This window comes from Corapipo altera, unplaced genomic scaffold (assembly GCF_003945725.1).
Source record: "Corapipo altera isolate COAL_440 unplaced genomic scaffold, ASM394572v1 61129, whole genome shotgun sequence".
NCBI classification, from domain to species: domain Eukaryota; kingdom Metazoa; phylum Chordata; class Aves; order Passeriformes; family Pipridae; genus Corapipo; species Corapipo altera.
The window spans coordinates 633,101-652,683 of NW_020884955.1; the positions used below are offsets into that span (position 1 = coordinate 633,101).

At 38.5% G+C, this 19,583-nt stretch overlaps 1 protein-coding gene across 4 annotated transcripts in view; it reads left to right on the forward strand.

The window, feature by feature from the left end:
• Positions 1-18,117, forward strand: part of TDRD7 (tudor domain containing 7) — a 42,460-nt gene extending 24,343 nt beyond the window's left edge. For 3 of the 4 annotated variants that reach the window (XM_027663685.1, XM_027663684.1, XM_027663687.1), the window contains 11 exons: positions 2,788-3,368; positions 6,975-7,161; positions 8,615-8,726; positions 9,587-9,789; positions 9,925-10,059; positions 12,204-12,287; positions 12,448-12,582; positions 12,911-13,021; positions 14,422-14,912; positions 15,237-15,397; positions 17,645-18,117. In XM_027663685.1, coding sequence (XP_027519486.1) covers positions 2,788-3,368; positions 6,975-7,161; positions 8,615-8,726; positions 9,587-9,789; positions 9,925-10,059; positions 12,204-12,287; positions 12,448-12,582; positions 12,911-13,021; positions 14,422-14,912; positions 15,237-15,397; positions 17,645-17,865 — 2,421 coding nt within the window. In that variant the 3' untranslated portion in view covers positions 17,866-18,117. The remainder of the gene's footprint in view (positions 1-2,787; positions 3,369-6,974; positions 7,162-8,614; positions 8,727-9,586; positions 9,790-9,924; positions 10,060-12,203; positions 12,288-12,447; positions 12,583-12,910; positions 13,022-14,421; positions 14,913-15,236; positions 15,398-17,644) is intronic. The other variant, XM_027663686.1, reaches the window with a different exon arrangement.
• The last annotated feature ends 1,466 nt before the right edge of the window (positions 18,118-19,583 follow it).

Genomic DNA, 19,583 nt, shown 5'->3' on the forward strand with positions numbered 1-19,583 from the left:
ACAGGCTCCCCAGGGAAGTGGTCACAGCACCAAGCCTGACAGAGTTCAAGAAGTATTCGGACAAGGCTCTCAGGTACATGATGCAGTTTCTGGAGATGTCTTGTGCAGGGGTAAGAGTTGGACTTTGATGGTCCCTTCTAACTCAGGATATTCTATGATTCTATGATTGTGTGATTCTAATGATGTCGACCTGAGCTCATTTATAGTGTAGGAACCTGAAAAGACTTACTGAAACAGCATTTTTGCTTCTTCATTTCAGCTTCTTCAAAACTGAAGTTCAGTGCCTAGAAAACCTCAGAGCTATTATTGGAGTTAAGAGGCTTAAAGATCTCTGAGGATCTTCTCTTCTTAGTCTTCTGCCAATCTTTAGTGTGTAAGGGTTTATAGTCCTGTCAGCAAATATTTATTCAGCTCTGTTGCAGGGCTATATAAAGAGTGTTAGTCAAGAGAAAGGATGCATGAAGGTAGACTCTCTGCATCCAGCTTCTTTCAGGATGAGCTGCCGTACATCCCAACACAACCTTCTCAAACAAATTGTTGTCCTGATAATGCCAAGTATTTTCTGGAGCTAAAAGTTTCTTTGGCTGGTTATTTAAAAAAGTTACTCAATCTTGTGTGTGGACACAGGGGACATCCTTACCAATTTCTCTGTATCTAGGATGTCATTTTCTGCCAAGGTGGTGTGCACTGATTTCTTTTTCTAGGTCACTTGATATTCTTTGGTCTCTTGACTGTGTATCAAGGCCCTTGCAAGACTTTGATAGGTTTCTGTTTGGTTGTATTTTTAACCGAGCTCCTGTGGTACAAGAGGCATAATAAAATTCCCCATATCAGTGTACCTAGAGATGTAGGTTCTCTGTGTCATGAATCATTGAAGGCATCTTTGATCCTTCTAGACTGCATGGCCAGACATGTTTTGTCATCTCTTGTATCAACCTGACTAGCAAGATGCCTAAGACCTTGGTGAATGTACCATCCTTTATATGATTTGTTTATATTTTTTCATATAGTAGATAACTGTTCTTTAGTAAGTAGATATCTATAGGACACTGCCTCTCCTCTCCCCCCACAGAGATATTAAGAGGGAATGTCTCCTTGGTTTAGTGAGCTTACTTGGAAAGACTGGAATCTTAAAGCTTGTTTGACTCATTCAAAACAAAATCTGTGTAAAATGTGAATCGAGGAACTGAGGGTTGTTAGATGGCTTTGTTTACCTTCTTATGTCTTATTCTTGCAGAAAATACTATTATTTTGGTTAAAGAATAAAGAATAATTCAGACATGCCATGAAAAATGCGTGAGAGTTCTCTAACCTGGTTCATATTTTTTTATATCTACGAAAACTGTTTGTGATGATTTTAGATAGCACACATGCTAGTGTTTGTGGAAGTTGACCAAGACCTACTCCCAAGAACCATTTCATACCTTGCTTTGGCACCAGCCTAGACAATGTAATGCAGAGCAAGTGTACGGAAATCCACTTCTGTAGTACATTTGCTGATTCTCAACTCAGGTCATCACGTGGCAATTTCAGCTGAGTGTGATGAGGTGTACATAGGACAAAACACATGGTTCTAGACACTGAAAAGGCCATTTTAAAATTTTTGTCCATGTATTGTAACTCAGTGTTTGTGTCTTGTTGGCGTTATCTTGCTAATGAGTGACTTGTGTTATTCTTCATATGTAAGACAATACCTGAAGTCTTGTTCACTAGACTTCCGTTGTACGTTGGTAGGGCAGAACTGCAAAGAATTACTTGGGCAAGGTGTACAAAATTCTGATGAGTGTGGACATCAATAGTGTGGAGGTAAATGCTACTCCTGAGTAGGTGCAAGTAATTCAGCTGCTCCATGTTTTTTCATTGATCTGCTTCTGACAATTACCTTGATGAGAGTTGTTTCCTCTGAGGAAGGAACATCAAAGTGGAGCTACATAAACCTCAATAACTTTCTTTATTTCTGGAGTTGTTCTTGCTTAGGGACCAATGTAGAAACTCTAAGAGCTTTTGTTATCTCAATTTTACATAAATTCCTGTTAAGTGATGGTTGGATCTGCCTAGGTTGAGGAAATGGAATTTTATTGTGAGTTTGTTGCTACAGTTCTCAAACGGTGCTTTCAAGATTGTGACTTCAAACTACGTGAGATGCTTATTCTTGAACACAGCAAACACTAGAGACATAGGGACTGGCAAAACATCTGTCTGGTTCTGGAGGAGGCTGTGAGCATGGCTTAAAAGGACCTAATCAGTTTTATTATGAAATTTATTATGATACAGACATTTCTTCCTTGATTTCAGAACTTTTGTACTGAAAAATAATTCCCTGAGCATGACAGCAATAGTCTACCTGACAGCACTGCCTGACAAGTGTCCTCTTGTTTCTGAAATATAGAACCAAATCCCATCTCCCTTTTGTTTATATAGGCTTACCTGTGTGAAAGATAGTGGGGGGTAATGTGCAAAAGACCTAAGTTCGTGGAGTGCGTCATCATCTTCTGGTCCTCCTGGGAGAAAAGAGAGATCGTACTTCTTTGGAAGCAAGTTCCAGTTGTATTGTATAGATTAGATACTTGCCCTGTACTGATGTAGTCATATGTGTTTGGTACCCTTCAAAACAGAGGAGGAAGCATTACAAGAAATACTACCCTGTAGTAACCGCCTCAAGCTTAGTTCCCCATGGATGTCCACTTCAAAATCTGTGTAAAATGCATGTTATAAAAGTGTAATTGGCAAAATTTTTTAGACTTAAGAGATAAAACTGATTGTTGGCTCTATTTTTTGTTTTACAAGGTGGAGAAAATACACAGGGGTGATCAGATGGATGAACATCTTTATCCTGCGAAGAAAATACCAGCGGTAGCAAAAAGCGATACCGATCAAGAAAAGGCATCTCAGAATGTTACGTCTTCAAAAGCAGACCCTTTGTTAAAACCGAGTATGGAGACCGCGTCTGCGTCACTGAGCAGCGACTTAAAGCAGAAAGTTGTTAGCATCTTGCTGAAATATTCCAATGGTCTTTGGGCTCATGCACTTCCCAAAGTGTACCAAGACACTTACCAAGTAAAATTTCCAGAAGACGTTCTCAGTAACCTAGAGTTGCTCTCAGATGTGTGTACGGTGGATTATGTGTCTGAAGTCCCCAGAAGGGCTATCCTCTATGCTAAACCCCAAAGATGCACTGATGAAAATCTGAATGTCACTGAGAAGGTCCAGAGTCGTGATGGTGTGAAGGCCACAGCTGAACAGCAGGATGAAGAATCCAAGGACCAGTATCCAGAGAACATAACTGTTCCTTCTCTAATCATTCCATCGGAAGGATCTGTGTCCATTGTGGTGTTAGAACTGAAAAACACTAATGAGGTCCTAATTAGGCAAGTTTGTATTTTGGAATCTATCTTTTTTGCTTTATTTATAAATCCACGTAGTAATATTGTATAGATGTGCCAGAAAGGAATTGATGAAGAGGAGGTTTCAGGGCTTTATTATTTACTTAATTTGCTAATGAAACTTAAGAATCCTTTTGTTTGCTTAAATGGAAATTTTCCGAAACTTTTTCTGTCCTGAACTGATAGTGATAGATCACTAGCTTATATGAAATCAAGGCAGATTTGGCTTGCCATTGCAAGACTTTTTAAAATAACCCTACTACAACACGTTATAGTATTCAGATATTACTGTTGTTCTTACTAAAATACTCTTTACTTCTATAACTGACTTACTACTAACTAGATGTGACTTGAGTATGCTCAGATTCCACTTTGATTTTCAATTCTGGAAACAGATGAGCTTTCATCCAACAATAGACTACTAGTGCTTCTTGATTTGGTTGCTGATCAGTCCAACCTTAGAGGACAGTGTAAGAAGTGGATTGTAATGGCTGTCTTAGATATATGCTATTGTACTGTTCCAGGATATACCATAATAAGCTTTGTATACTTCATTGTTGGATTAAAGTACTAGAAATCCTAGCAGTTCTTTAAAACTTAAAAAAAAAAAGTCAAACCCTAAACATTTTCATAGAGGATATTTCACTTTTAAAATTGTTTTAAATTGACCCTAGTCTTAAAAAGTTTATAGGCCACTTCAAGAGGATGAATTGAGCGACTGTGTGGTCGTATGCTACAGTGACAGATTTCTGTTTTTTCCCCACTAATTTCTGCAGTTTCTGCTTTGGTTAGATAGCTTCAGTCACTCTCCGATGAGGATTGAATTAAGTATGTGTGCAGTTTCCTTACAGATCCTATTACCCCGTTCCTCACTGCTGTTTGGCAGTATTCAACACACTGGGCTTATAGCTGAAATCTAGATATCCTTTTTCTCTTTAGCTCTCAGTGATGTATTGTCTTGAACTTCGGGTGTCACTCCAGTGTTTTAGTTTCTTGAAGTCATGGAATATCAAGGCTGATAGTGTGTAGCAAAGATCCCCTTACTTGGGGGTTACCAGAGGAATTTCCATTTGAGAATGTAGCCATCTTTGTTTTAGCAGCTGTTACCATTCCTATATTGTGCTTTTTCTCAGATAAGCGTAATTTAAGGCAAGCTTCTTCATCTGTCAAAAAGATTTGTCCTATATCCAGCTGAACAAGTCAATCATTTTAGCAAAGAAGACACAGTTGGAATTTGTGAGTGACCCTCAGCTTAAAAAAAGAAATCAGAGAAGAAAGAAAGAGAGACTTTATGTTTTAGGTTGTTCCTGAGAGATCTCTTTGAAATTAGTCCAAAACATGAAATATGATGAAGATCAATAGTTGAGGAAAGACAACCCATTTGAGACATAAGTATTCTGTACACAGAGATACAGAAACAGACACAGTGCATATGTTTTGCATTGGGAAGGGGAGGAACAAATTACATCTCTTACTTCCAGCTTGCTATGCAGGTGGAACTTAACTCTTCAAAACTTCTTCCTTCTCCCTGTACACCTTTTAATTCTGGCAGCGTTGATAACTTGCTGCATGTGGGAGTAACAGTTCTTAGACTTCTAATCTGTTATTTCAAGCATGTTTCCACTACTTATTTGGGAGGAATACTGTATGACACTGATGAACTGAGGGTGATTATATTAAAATTTCTCTACAAAGCAGCACTTCCCAAATTGTGGGCCACGTTTCTTGGACAGTGTTAAGGTTTCTGAATTTGTCAGCTCTGTGCAGGTACATGACAAAAATTAGTGGTCTCTTGGCCCTAGGTACGGAAATTACTACTTAGGGTTATGGGCAAGGTCTTTTATCTTGATACGATGCAACTAGCCCTGAAGGGAATAGTTTTTTTGCCATGACAAGAAAATGTTCACGTGGATGTGTAGGAAGGGAACGGTGCGTGGGCTCATGTGTCCTTACATGTCCTACCAGTCCCTTTCTGCTCATCTACACAAGGACTGTGTAGGGGCTGTTGGTTGATGTTGGTTTTTGCAGGACCAATAAAATCAAGATTCCTCTTTCAGTCTTGGGGAGGGAGCAATACCTCTTTAGTATGTGGCTAAGTATTGTTTGGCTGAAACCTTTCAAGTGCAGTAGTAATGAAGGCAAAGCTGGAAGGTTTGGTGCTATTTCTGTTTTGAGACATGGAACAATTCAGTGAGAATTCCAACGTAGTCAGTATGAAAGTGAGGTAATAGAAACACTGCTAGATATTTGCTGTACGTGCACAACAGTGTTATTGAAGGCAGAGATGATGCACTAGGTGCTGCATTTGAATTCTCACAAGAAATAATTAACTGTCGTGGTTTAATCTCAGGTGCTCTAAGTTTCTGTGCTACAGCTTGGATACTTTTTTCCCCTCGTCTTTTTGCCTAGATGGAATTGTGTTGTATGTTTCACTGTGGAAGCATACCCCTCTGTTCCTTTCACAGTGGAGCAGCAAACATCACTGGACATGTGAACTGGTTCCAGTTCAGAAAAAGAATGTTGCTGAATGCACACTTGTAGTGCCTGGCTACCTGCACATAGATTAGCCTCTAATACACTTTTTTTGAGCTGGCTTTACAGGATTCTTTTCTAAAAAAAAATCTGAAAAATAATTTTTCAGTTGGCTTTGAGCAACCAAAAACTTCTTCAGTATGATGCTCACCAGTTACTAGAAAATAGTGAATGAGGCAGGAAATTTTGAGAGATTCTTCTACTTTCTGTTGAGCTACTCCAACTGTCTATTAGGTATCCCTATGAAGTAAATGTTAAAGAAACTTTCAAGTAGCACATACATCACTGTCACCCCGCTTTATCTCTCCTTTGAAGGAGATGAACGTTGTTTTGTAGAAATAAAAAGGCTGTCATCCTGAAAAGCATGAGGCTGTCTTTGGGAAAATGAGGGTTCCCCTGGAATGTGATCAGATTTAATTTAATCTTATTTTAATAAAGTCACCATAGTATGTCATAGTACAATATCTGCACTAATTCTGGGTATACAGCAGGCCTTCAGAATAAACTCAGATGTTTATAGGGTGATGATCTAAACTACATTGTAGAATTGTGCAGTATCAATGACTATATGAATATACTGAAACAGTAGCTACTAAATACAAATTTTTATGTTTCCTTTTGTCTACTCTAATCTGACGTGTTTCTGAAGCCTTCAGAACTTCCTATTTGGAGTTTTCAGAAAGTTTATATACTTCATTACATACAAACTGCTTCAGTAGGAACCATTAGGTCAACAACCTAATGCTGATTGATGTGGAGGGGGAGAGTAAACAGCACATGATTTAACAGCTGATTTTAAAAAATATTTTAAATGTGTTGTTGTGGATCAACCTTAGTGAAAACCAGATTAAGATAGTGTTTGTTAATGACTGAGTAACTTTCTTTTTTTATAGCCCTGTTAATGGGAAAAGAGTTTGAATACTAGTGTACTTAGAAAATTTATCCATCCATAATTTACTCCTTTATTCATATATGCATGGAAATGTTCTTACTTTTTTGAAGTTGCATCCTAACTCTTGTGTTGGCTTTTGTTTTGGTTCTTTTTATAAAATACTGTAGGTTTGTGGGCAAAGATTATTCTTCTGCCCAGGAACAAATGGAAGATGAGATGAAAGCATACTATAGTCAGAACAGTACAGTGTCAGCAGCTCAGTCTCTGAGTGTTGGGCAACTTGTTGCAGTACATGCTGGAGAAGACGCCTGGGTGCGTGCTCGGATAATTTCTCTAGAAGACAACAGAATAAAGGCAAGTTTTGGCACTCTTTTGGCACTTGGAGAAAGAATTGAAACAATCTTGCATTTTAGATACCTGGTTAATTCTTAAATATGCTGCACTAGCATTCTCTCTTTTCTTGCCCTGAACTGCTTCTGTTTTCAGTTATGTGAGAAATTAAGACATTTCTGAAGCTATATGATGGCCAAAATTAAATGGTCTATCAGGTTTTTTCCATAAATAATTTGAGTTTGGAGGCTTTCTTGACTTTTGTGGGGGGCTGGGCCCTATAGCACTTTGGTACTGAAAATTTACCTCTGTTAGGAGGGACACTGTATTACCACTATTTGAAGTGGGACAGAGGAAGGGAAAGGGAAGGACAGAATTCAGTTGCTGCTAGAGCTTTTTGAAGTCTTGTACTGAAGTATCTCTAACAAGCACTAAACAGCAAAAAAATGAGGTTATATTTTCCCCTTCCAGGCAGATCTGGTATTCTGGGAGTTATATGTAGTATGCATTTTAGTTAAACCCCACTGAGATTATTTGACTCCTCTGTTAAACTTTCCCTGGGCCAAGCAGATTCTCCTTGTTATCTGCAGTGAAACTACAACATGTATTAGAAGTTTAAAAGAAGTTTAAGACGACTTCTCAATTATTTCTTGCCTTGTCAAACACTGATTATACCCTTTTAATTTTTTTTTGTTTCTTCCCTCAGTTAGATGACTTTTTATCTAGGTCTTCTTAACATACTTACAAAGTTGAACCATTTCATAAATACTTAAATAGCACATGTATTAGAATTGAGGATTTTCTGAGAGTTAGTATGATACCCTTCAGCTGGAGCTTGTTGGAGAGTGTCAGAACTTGGTTTTGAAAGACTGTTGGTTTTAGAGAAGTGGCAAGGACATAGGTGCCATGCTTGCCTCTAATTTCTCCCTAACTAGAGCTACCAGCCAAAAGAAAGCTATTGCTTTATTGAAGCATTTCTGATTATCCTCTAACACAGTGTTCAGACCTCCTTTCAGTATTTGATAATCAGACGTTTTGCATGATAGAGTTTAGAAAAAAAGTTGTAGAAAGTCCTTTAAAGCCTTCTTTCTCTTACTTTAGCTCTAGTTATTTGCTACCAACCAGCAGTTTGCATAATGGTTTCTTGCACTTTTGTGTCAGGTTCTGACACATGATTTGAGGTAATGCATGTTGAACCCTCCAGAAGTGGTCCTATTAAGAGCTGAGATTCTGTAGAACAGTTGAAGAGGATGGTTTTGGAGAGATCTTGAGAATGAGGCTTTCCCTGAAAACTCTGAACAGTCAGGCAATGAGATAAATATGAAATTAATGGTCTAATATTCTAAATGAGCAAACTGTAATTTTCCTGTGGCTGCACAGAGAATGTGGTAACTGAATGCATTTCCTCTAGACTCAAGAAAACATATTTACAATGATATTGATGATCTTATGCCTTTATTCCCTTTTCCATTTTCAGGTACGCTATGTTGATCATGGCTTCACTGAGTTTGTTGAAAGCAACAGTGTGTACAAACTACAGAAACAGTTCAGTTCGCTTCCTTTTCAAGCTGTAAAGTGTAAACTGGCAGGTAAGAGAAAGCCAGTGCTGACTGTACATGATTTATGGAGTGAAGCATCTGTGAGTCTGGGAGTTTTGATCCTTGATCTATCTATGTATGATAGATTTTGTCCAGCACAGCTAATCTAAACAGACATGGGTAGAGATGGAAAGAAGAAAAAGGGAGGAAGAAAGGATGTGAAGAAGAAGAGTTTTATAAAGAACCCTTGATATTAGAAGACAATTATATCCAGTATCTATGTAGTCGAGCTTAGTTGTTTCTACACTTGGATGTTTTTGTCCCTTTTGTATATATGAGCCTAAAGAAATAAGTGAATAAAGAAATAACATTTACTGTTGTGTGAAACAATGTACTAATACAACATCTTTTCCAAAATGAGACACATCTCTTGTGGCCAGGTCAGGCAGTATTTCTAAATATGGGCCTATTTAGTTACTTTAAAGTGATCCTTCCCCTTTCAATACTTGCATACCTACAGACTTTTAGACTCTGCTGGAATTTATTTACCCTTCTAAAACTGGTAGGCCTTTCTAAGTTTTTAAAAATATTTTATTTTTAATGCATAAAATTGCTGGGAATGAGCTTGGCTTTTTTGTTTGGTTGGTTTTTTATTACTTCAGTACATTCCTTTGTTCTCTACACATTTGCCTCAACTCTTTCTGAAGAGGATCTTTTCTATTCTGCCCCACCCCCGAAGATGGCTGTCTATGTTAAAAAGGCAGAAATTAAGTAGAATTCAAGTAGGGGTGCAGTACAACTTTTCTTTGCTTCATCCTGGTTCTTGGAAATATTCCTGTTGTGAACACAGACCTAGTTATTGTTTTTCCCTTTGAATACATCGATTTATAAAAATATGGTGTGTCTTACAGGACTGGAAGCCTTTTGTGATGATCCTGTCCTAATAAAGACTGTGGAATCACAGACATGCTTCAAGATATTTGCTGTGGAAATACTGGAAAAAAGTGATATTCCTCTTCTTGTTCTCTATGACACGTCTGGAGAAGATGATATCAACATCAATGCTACTTGTCTGAAGGCATTGTATGACAAGTCCCTTGAGCTGCACCTGCAGGTACCATTGTCCTGTTTCCTTCTCAATTCATTAAAATTCATTGACTGCTGAGGTCTTAGATGGACAAAAAACAGTACTAAGAAATTTGCTAAGTGGTTGTTTTTCCCCTTTCATGCCAAAATCTTACTGTTGCAGGTAGATGCACTATATACAAATGTCAGAGTAACCAGTGTTTTGTCTGATGGAACCCTGTATTGCCAAGTGCCATCCAAAGGCTTGTCTAGACTCTCTGAAATATTGCAGAAACTAGAAGACTACTTTGTTTACAAGGTAGGTTCTGTGCTGAGGGAAGTGGTGAAGTCATGTAGCCTTTCTTCAGAGTATACTAATCATTTTCCCTGTGTGTAAGTTCGAGTTTCTGTGGTAGCCATAGACTGTTCAAAAAGGCTATAAATTCTCTTCCTCATTTGGGGGTTTTTGGGGTACATCTTTCAGCATGAGCAGTGTCTTTTGATGCTTTCTTGTTCAGAAGCTGTCTCTAAGGCTTCAGTAACTACTTCTAAACTTTCCTTGAATAGTTAGAACAGCAACAATATGGCTCTTAATGGGGAGCTTCCAATGGAAACTGTGTCAGATTGCTATAAAGCCTGGAGAGATACTACTGGGGTTTTTTTTGCTGGAAATTTTACTTATGTGATGGAGTTGAGATGCATGAACAGCCTGGCCCAGAGCACACTGTGCAAAGTGGCAGCAGCATAACCGAGATCTGTCATTGTTGGGACGGACTATGACATGTAATATTCAGCAAGAAAGTTTATTGGAAAAGAAAAAAGGAAGCAGCAGCAGCCACAAGCTGCAATTTACAGCCTCTTAAATGCAGCTCTTTTGGTACACATATATCACACAGATAGGTCAGCTTAAATACACAAACTACAATTCTCACAGCTAATAGGTAGATTTTAGCTGGACTTTCTCTGGACTTTCTCAGTCCTACTTTCTCACAACATTTCTGTGCACCTGTCCCTGTTTTCCTTTGATGTTTATATTTTTCTCAGTCACTCTGTTCAAAACAAGTCCTCGTTCTCATGAGACAGTGTTCCCTGTTCCCACGGGACAGCTCTCTCCTGCTGCTCCTCTGCTCTCTCAGGATGCATCAGTATGTTGTCAGGACCAGGGCCTCCATTCTCAGCCAGTTTCTTGTTCCATACCAGGGGTCCAGGCTCCCCACAAAGATCTGTTCTTTTAAACCTGTCTTTAACCTGGAAATTCAATGGCTTTGCTCTGATATGCTGCATCACTTGTCCCCTTTGTACCCTGAATGTTGTTCCCGATATCAACTAGAAGTGATGTGCAGGAGGTGTTTTCTGAAGACTTAAGTTGCTTTAAAAAGGGCGTGTGGCAGAGAATTCTGACATTCCACCACCCATTAACAGACACATGCAGCAATCATCACTAGAGTCAAGAAAATTTATGCCAAAGAGATCTTAAGAGAATCTAATTTGTTGATAATTCAGCTGAGCCTTGCAGAATCAAATCATGTAATGCAGATCCTTGAAGATCCTGTTAGAACTGCTGCTTGTGACACTACTCTGTTGAAAGTGTTTTTAGGTGTATAAGTTAAGCTTTAGACCTGTTGTGGAATCACCTGGAAATCTTTTATATCAAACATGTCTCAGTTATCAAGACTCAGTTTCAAGCGAGCTAAACACTGAAAGGGTATAGAACCCTGAAAGGCTTAGCAAAACAAAGGAAGGCAGCCAGACAAGTATTTCAAAAGTTTGTGTGTTTTTGGGAGAGAGTAGCTGTTATGTCCTTGTTGCTATTGAAGAGAGACATTGATCTTCAGGTTCTTTAGTTAACAGGGTGAAAGAAGCAATCTTGACTTAGCAACTAATCTTGAGGGTTGTTTTTTCTTTTATTTTGCCTGGGCATTTAAACAAAATGAGGTGTTGATGGTTCTTCAAATCGAGTTTCTTCTTGCCTTTTATAGTGTATGCCCATTGTCTTGTAACGTTATTTAGAATTATCACGGTGAATGTCACCCCCCTGAGACTTTCATTGGAGTCAGTAGTAAATTTGGTTTGCTAAATATCTCAAGAAATTATATGATTTAGAATATAAGCTAGGAGTTTCTTCAGTTGTCTGTCACAACTCTAAGCTCCTCTTGCTTCTCAGAACAGTAGTGACTGGTGATTTCATATACTGTGTTTCCAAGTGTTGCTTTTTCCCCCTGACACTTTGTATTCTCTCGGTTTCCCTGTAAGATACAGAGCTTGGAATTAAAGTTTTGCCAACTGAGGAAGCTTAAACAACGTGATGAGAATATGTTTCTGAGTCTGGAAAGAGACTTTATGATTGAAACAGCGTTTTTGCTTCTCAGAAATATTTATGTCATGTGTGGCTTTTGAAATGGTTAGTCGAGTGCCAGATAGTAATAGCTCCACGCTTTTTAATTTCTGTTTTTGTATTTGCAGCAGACTTCTGAGTTCAATGTGTTGCTACCTTTCTGTGGCAAAATCTGCTTGTTTCCTTCCAAAGGAAAATGGGCACGTGTAGAGGTAAGAAGTATTCAAAAAAACAGCTACAGTTTTCCCACAAAGAAATGGCTCTTTCTTTTTTTTCAACTCAGTCTGAATCTTTAGTTTCCATAACACGTTTTATAGTGTGTGTCAGTGAGGTTTTTAACCTCAAAATTATGCTCTTGCTTTCTTCTTTCAGATAAAAATTATTCACACTAGACGGGCACTGGATGTGCAGTTCATGGATACTGGAACTGTTGCAACTGTGAAAGTATCAGAGCTCAGAGAAATCCCACCACAATTCCTGAGAGAAGTAATTACAATACCTCCTCAGGTATAAAGACTAACCTGTATTAGTTCTCTTGCCAGTGTCTGTAGTGCTGCTATTTCAAGTTTTATGTAAGGAAATTTTGTTTTGTTTCATAGCATTCAGCACTGCAGTGTATTTCGTTGTGCATCTTTGCCTGAAACAAGTCACAGTGTAGTCCTATGTATGGACAGTATGTTGTGTATGTTTGATAGTGCTGGTTTTGCATGTTGGCCCTGTCCCGTTCTGTTTGTCATACCTTGTTGAATCTGTCAGCGTTGTCCTGTGAACTGGAACTTGCAGACTAGTTTTCATATTTCTGAATTATGCCTTGTGTACTTAATTCTGTTCGTAGGCTTTAAAATGCTGCCTAGCAGATCTGCCTCCTAACACTGGCATGTGGACTCCAGATGCTGTACTGTGGCTGAGAGACACTGTAATGAATTGCCCTGAATTTAGCATGAAGGTAAATAGTCAAAATGCCTATGGGACTTGAAATCCACGGGTGTGGGAAGACAGCATTGGAAGAATAACTTAAAAAATTTAACAACTCATCAAGTTTATTTTTGTTATAGAAATGTAAAAGTTTATAACCAGCTATTGGACATAAATCCTATACAAAGTCCTTTTCGTAGGACATTTGACATAAAACTTACTTGCTTAAGTGTGTTAGAATCTTCTCTTTTCCCCACAAGAGTTTAGCAACTTTCACAGCAGCTTTTCACATTTTGCTGTCTAAGTCCAAATATGCAGCTAGAGTTATTTTACCAACTGATAAGAAAGAAACACAGTTGTTCACGTTTCAGCACATAAAAATATGCAACTTTTGAGTTAATCTTGAATTACTTTTATGCCTCTTGTGAGCATAGCTTTTTCTCCTTCTTGTCTTTGAAATCAGCTTTATTTTTTGTTTGCTATTTCTAATCGAGTTTGATTCAGTATGTGCTTTGTATACTTAGAATTTTTCTTTGAGGTAAAATTATTTCCATTCCTAATGTATCCTAACCAGTTCAATTAGCTGAAAATACACTTCTAAAGAAAATCTATTATTTACTACAGACTAAACAAAACTAATTTCCTCAAAAAAAAAAATTTCAAAGAAGTGCTTTGTAGCTTTCCTTAACTTTTTTGCTTGCTTTAGTCTAGACCTCTAGTCTGAGACTTATGCCTGTTACATCTGGCTTTTCTAAACATCCACTTCCAAGAGAGTTTGTGTTTGGTGCTAATTTTTGCTGGATTAAATAGGAGACAGCAGATGTGTGCTTTAAGTTTTTATTCCTGGCTTGGAACATAAATGGAATAATCTCTAAAGAAATGTTATGTAGTTTCTCAAATTAAAATTTCAGTGCTTTGCTATTAATAATGCTAGCATATCTGATGTTAAATACGAAATATTTTTATGCTGGTGCTTGAAAATTATGCATTATACAAACCTGGAAGCTTTGTTCATCTTTATTTTTTTCCCATCCTTAATTTAGTAGGCTTTACTTCCTGTAATGGCAGGAAGATATTTTGAAGGATTATGTGTTAATATTTAATAATTGTTTAGATCTGTATGGACACTGGCTACTGTTCCACTGAAAACTAGAATTGTATAACACAGTATTTGGATTGAATCTGTTGGGCAGAATAAAGCTCAGTTCAAGCTTTGTACTTGCTTTACATGAGTGGAATAGCTGCAAGTTGTCCTTTTATCTGCTGTGAGTGGTCTACTATCCACAGCTTCATTAATGTTTTTGGGACAATCTTGAAAATACTTCTGTGCATAAGTGCAATGAACTGTTGCCACTTGAGTCTTCAGTACAAAATCAGACGTGCGTTTAATAGTTACTAACTGGATGTTAAACTGTACATTTGTGTTCCAAGGTGATTAAACAGGATGGTTCAAAGGGAATTGCACACGTTTACTTATTCGCTCCAGAGAATTTCCCAGACATGGATCGAAGCATCAATAGACAGATCAAAAATGCAGACTTGTGGAAGCATCAGAAAGATGTTTTCTTGAGCGTTGCACCCAGTGGGACTAGCTCCACAAAAGTTATAAGTGACGGTGTTTCAGCTCTGCAGTTAACTGGCGGGAAGCTGGAGAAGAGTTTCTCTGATTCAGCCAAGGAGCCCAGCAGTGCAGTGTCTACTATCGATATGCCTCCTCCTCTACCCTTGCCAAAGCCTGGCGAGCTCATGGATATCTATGTCTCAGTGGCCTGCCATCCAGGTCACTTCATTGTCCAGCCTTGGAATGAGCTAAACAATCTGTATGCCCTAATGGAAGAAATGATCTTGTACTACAGCAGGGCAGAAGAGAAACCTGTGAATATTGAAAAAAACAAGCTGTATGCAGCTAAAATTGGAGATGAGTAAGTAGATACTTAAATTACTTAAAATCTTTGAAAGCAAGCTTAACTCTGCTAAGCTAGGCAAGCCTAGCTTTGCTTAGTCCGCATTGTTAACCAGGTGGCAGATGTCCAATGATATCCGAGAGATTAAGGGAGTAAATGAGGTTGCAGTCCCTTCATGCTTCCACGCTGTAGTCGGAATAGTTGACTTTTATTCAGCTAAATCCAGATCTGGGAAGCCTCAGACATGGTTAAGATCTTTTGGTTGTGTATTATTTTTTCCTGTGCCTTGACAGTGTGTGAATATGAATTCAAACTGCCTGTGCTTGTTCTCCCCCTTTTTAGGTGGTACAGGGTCACGGTAAAAGGAATTCTTAGGAACGGTTTTCTGTCAGTGTATGAGCTGGACTATGGCAAACATGAGTTTGTCAGCATTCGGAAGGTACAGCCACTCACGGATGCGTTTAGAAGACTGCCTTTCCAAGCTATAACAGCTCAGCTTGCAGGTAGGTAGCAAGCTTTTACAATTGTTTTCGCTCAGGTCTGCATCAGTGGGGATACCAAATGAGCAGAGATGTAAAGTGGACAAAATCACAGATCAGTGGTGTAATTGGTTTGTTTTTTTTTTCTGAAGTGGACCTGCTTGCAGAAACATGCTTAACACGCACATGTTTGTGTCATCTAAGTAGCTCTGCTTTTCTTCTTGGCATAGGTAGTGATAATTCTGTTTTGTTATTTGTTTGTTTAATTTAATGGAGCACTTTTAGTTAACATGTGTTGAAAATGAAGATTGCTTAAACTTTCCCAGCAACTGCTTTTCATTGCCATGAAAGTTGCCATTTAATGTGTGTGATATCTAATATGCAAAGGACGTGGAAATCAAAACTAAATGGTTTTTTGGATCCTTTAACGTAAGCAATTATGAAATGTGAAAGTTATGATGTATCTGTTGATAAGAATTTAATATTCTGATTATCCTAGTTTGCATAAAGTTAGGAACCTAGATGCTGAATTTCTGAAGAAATTTTACATATATATCTAACCCCATTGTAATTTGCAATTTTGCAGTGCATATTTTGAATCCTGAATTGCCTGAAATATATTGGTTTTCTCAGACAAATAAAAAACTCCACAAGAGGAGTGAGGGCTTTTAATAAGCCTAAGTAAAATAAATTTCCTTGAGACTATGAGGCACAGAGAATGTGCATACATCTGAGACAATTAAAAAAATAAAACTTGATCTCTTCTTGCTGTCTTTTCCAAATTTTTCTTTCATTTCTGTGTTGCTTTCAGATGTATGCGTCTCGTCTTAGTCAGCTCCTGCTTTCTGCCGCTCTTTGGTCAGCACTAGTCTAGATTTCAGTCACAGAATGTGCTTGTTGGAAGTGACAGGCCACAGGGTTGGTGCTCTGATCCTGGTTTTCCTTCTGTGGATCTGCTTTCCTGTATGGCCTCAGTGTGACCTTGGGAGTTGCTTTAAGCTAGTGATGATGGATGTGTTACCGTCAGGCTGGGTCCTGGGAGTGCAGTGCTGTAATGAAGCTGATTTCTAGCTGTGTCTGTCTTCTGGGGTAGTACAGGATCCAGCTGAGCAAGCCTGCAAGTCATCCACTTTTCCTGCTTCACAGAGTCCCCCAGGTAGCTAGTTAAGTTTGCCTCTGAGATGCTTCATATTGTCAAAGCAGGCCAACTGAGCCTGGAAGACCGGTAACTATTGTCTTGCTATTCTATCACTTCTTTCTCTCTGTTTTCATGTCTTCTACGTCTTAGTCTCTGGTTTGTTCCCGTGTAAAATCCCATTTGCTTCCACAGCAGCCTTTCCTAACATTAGTTACCCTTTCTTAAGTGTTGATTAACTATTGGCTTCTAATTCCTTCTGTAATCTGCAGGCAGCTGCGTTACTGTGTTGTCCTATCAGTGGTAAGCTGCTGCTAATAGTAGAAGCACAGTATTGTCACTTTGCTGTTCTACTTCTTTTACCCACAAGCTGTTTTTTGTGTATTCCTGCATGATATTTGAACCCCTGTGTCTAAATGCTGTACACTGGCAGTAAGTGGTCTGGGGAGACTGAATCCCAAGTCTACATGAGCCACTTCTTTCTGGATGGTTTACAGACATATTTAAAAACCCATTCATGTTCTAGCAGACTTGACTTTTTGGGATTTTGAGACTTTGAGGGATTTTGAGACTTTGCTTTGCTCTGACTTTGACTTTGCTCTGAAAAAAATAAGAACAATTGTGAGGCATTTAGGCAGAGTTTTAATTCGTTTCTGCCCTCTGCAGAAAGTTTGGGACTTGAAGGCTTGGTTGATGTTTTAGTAGCTGATGCTGCTTTGGAATGAAGAAAACTTAATCTAAAGAAAGGCCAACAGGACAGATAATTTCAGCATCCTCAGGCTGAAGACAAAGAAATTTTGTTTTGAAAGGAACTTTCAAAAAGGTTCCTGATATGCCCTGATCATGCAAGGCAGCTGATATACTTTGAATTTCTCAGTGAGTCAGTGCATTTGCCTTTCACTCTCCATATCTTTAGACTTCAAGAAAAAATAGATGTCCTAGTCTGTGTAATAATTAAGCTCGTTTTGTGTGGGAGATGAGTGAGCTTGTTTTTCTTTTCTAGATTTAAGTTGCATTCATTAGCACTTTAACATTTGTTTTCTCAAGTATTTAAACATACCCCACCTCTTTATAAACTTAATAATTCAGATTGATCTAGTCTATAAATGACCTGTTTTGCTTTACATTTGTCCTAGGAGTGAAAAACCAGCAGTGGTCAGAAGAGGCATCAATAGTGTTTCGGAATCTTGTAGAGAAGAAACCCTTTGTGGCACAGATACAGGCAGTTAATGAAAGCACTAACTCTTGGGATCGAAAAATAGTGACTTTTCTCGTGGACACATCTCTTCCACATATTGATACGTGGATTCATGATTTTGTGTCACAAAGTCTTGTGGAATTTTCAAAGAGTGATTAATCACCACTTCTGAAACGTAGCAGCTTAGTGATGAAATAAGTAACAAGCTTTGAAGAGAAATATAACTACTACATGGCCTTGAAGACATAATGGGGATAAAACTGAAATATCTGTGTTTGTTTAACAAGTTTGGTTTCTGTTGACTTCAGTTGATTTTTTGAAAATTTTCATGTTGTTTACCATTGTAATGCTAGAATATTTAGATTAAAATATTTAAGAAGTTATTTATCAATAAAACAATGTTGAATTTTGTTCTTGTGATCATTTCCTAATTTTGGAGGGGTTTTTATCTCATAGTATTATTCAGAGCCACTTACTGGGTAGTCCTCCCTTTAACAAACATTTTTATTACTTGTGAAACATGGATACAGTCCTCAATATTTCTGAATTTGTTGTCAGAGACATGTATTGTTGGTGAGCTTTTCCCCCTTCCTTAACTTCATAAGCATTGAATAGTGCCTTCTTTGGGATACTGCATTTGTGGGGCTCAGTTTTCACAGAAGGGTTTGTGCTTTGTTTGCTCACTAGTCTGTTTGCTGTTCTTTAGCAGTGATACCATTTCTCTGAAATCTCCTCTCCTCACCCCACCCCCCGACCAGTTGCTAAATGTGAAGCATTCCTTTCCCACTTTTTTGATGGCTTGTTTTCATGTTTGCTTCTGAGAAGCTTTAAAGGACTGCTCCCTGGAGACAGGAGCAAGCAGAGTCCTATAAGCATGTGGATGGGTGCTTAAAGTCCTCTGAACATGGTATTTTTGGACTACTTTAGAACCTACTTCATTTTTGGCCTTAGAAATATTTAGAGGAGGTGTGGACATGGTTATATTTCATAGTCTGCTGCCTAGATTTGAGTTTGCTTGCCATAGTTCCTTCAGATGGTTAAGCACCGTATTAAAGCTTTATGCGGTGAATGCCAGCAAGGGGATTTTTTCTGCTGTGCCTGGTTGTATAATATTTCTTGTAGTGCACAAGCTGAGCTAAGAAATTCTGCCCTTAATGCTGTTTGCAGGAGTACAGGAGACTGGACAGAAAGGAAACCAAGACTGAGTGGTGAGGCGCGTGTTAGGGTGGGAGAGAGAAAATGCATACAAATACTCTGAGTAAACAAGCTATGTAAGCATGTAAGACATTTGCACTCTCAGTCTAACTCTGGTGTAGTTCTGGAGAAGGTCTGAGTTAAGCAGCAAGGAGTCCTCTGGGGAGACTGGTGAGTGTCTCTCTGCCTGGACTGTATGCAGGGTATAGCAGAGCCCTAATAAATAGAGTGGGCAGTGGTAAACTGACAAACTGCTAGTCTAATGCAAATTGCTGCTTCATGGTCCTCTCCATATCTGAGTATGCTGAGGTTTGAGTCAAGATCTTGAGTGTACTTGTTGAGAGAGGTAAATTAACCATGAAAATACTGTTATTTTTCTGTATTAATCAACTTCTTCAGCTGCCACAGCATAGTAGGTGAAGAACACGGGTGAAGGAATCCATGTGGTGATAACTACTGTAGGATAAAGTTCCATGCAGAAGTTTCCCTCTGCCTAGGATATGTTCTAAGCCTGAAAATTTGAATGACAGAGGACACTAGGATGAGACAAGCACTTCCCTAAGCTCCTCAAGAGAGTGAGAATTTGCCTGTGTGTCTAACACATCACCCTCATTTGCAATCATGCAGTCTGATGGCTAGAAGCCATTGTAATGGCACAGGGCGTTTTGCTGGAGCTATTTCGA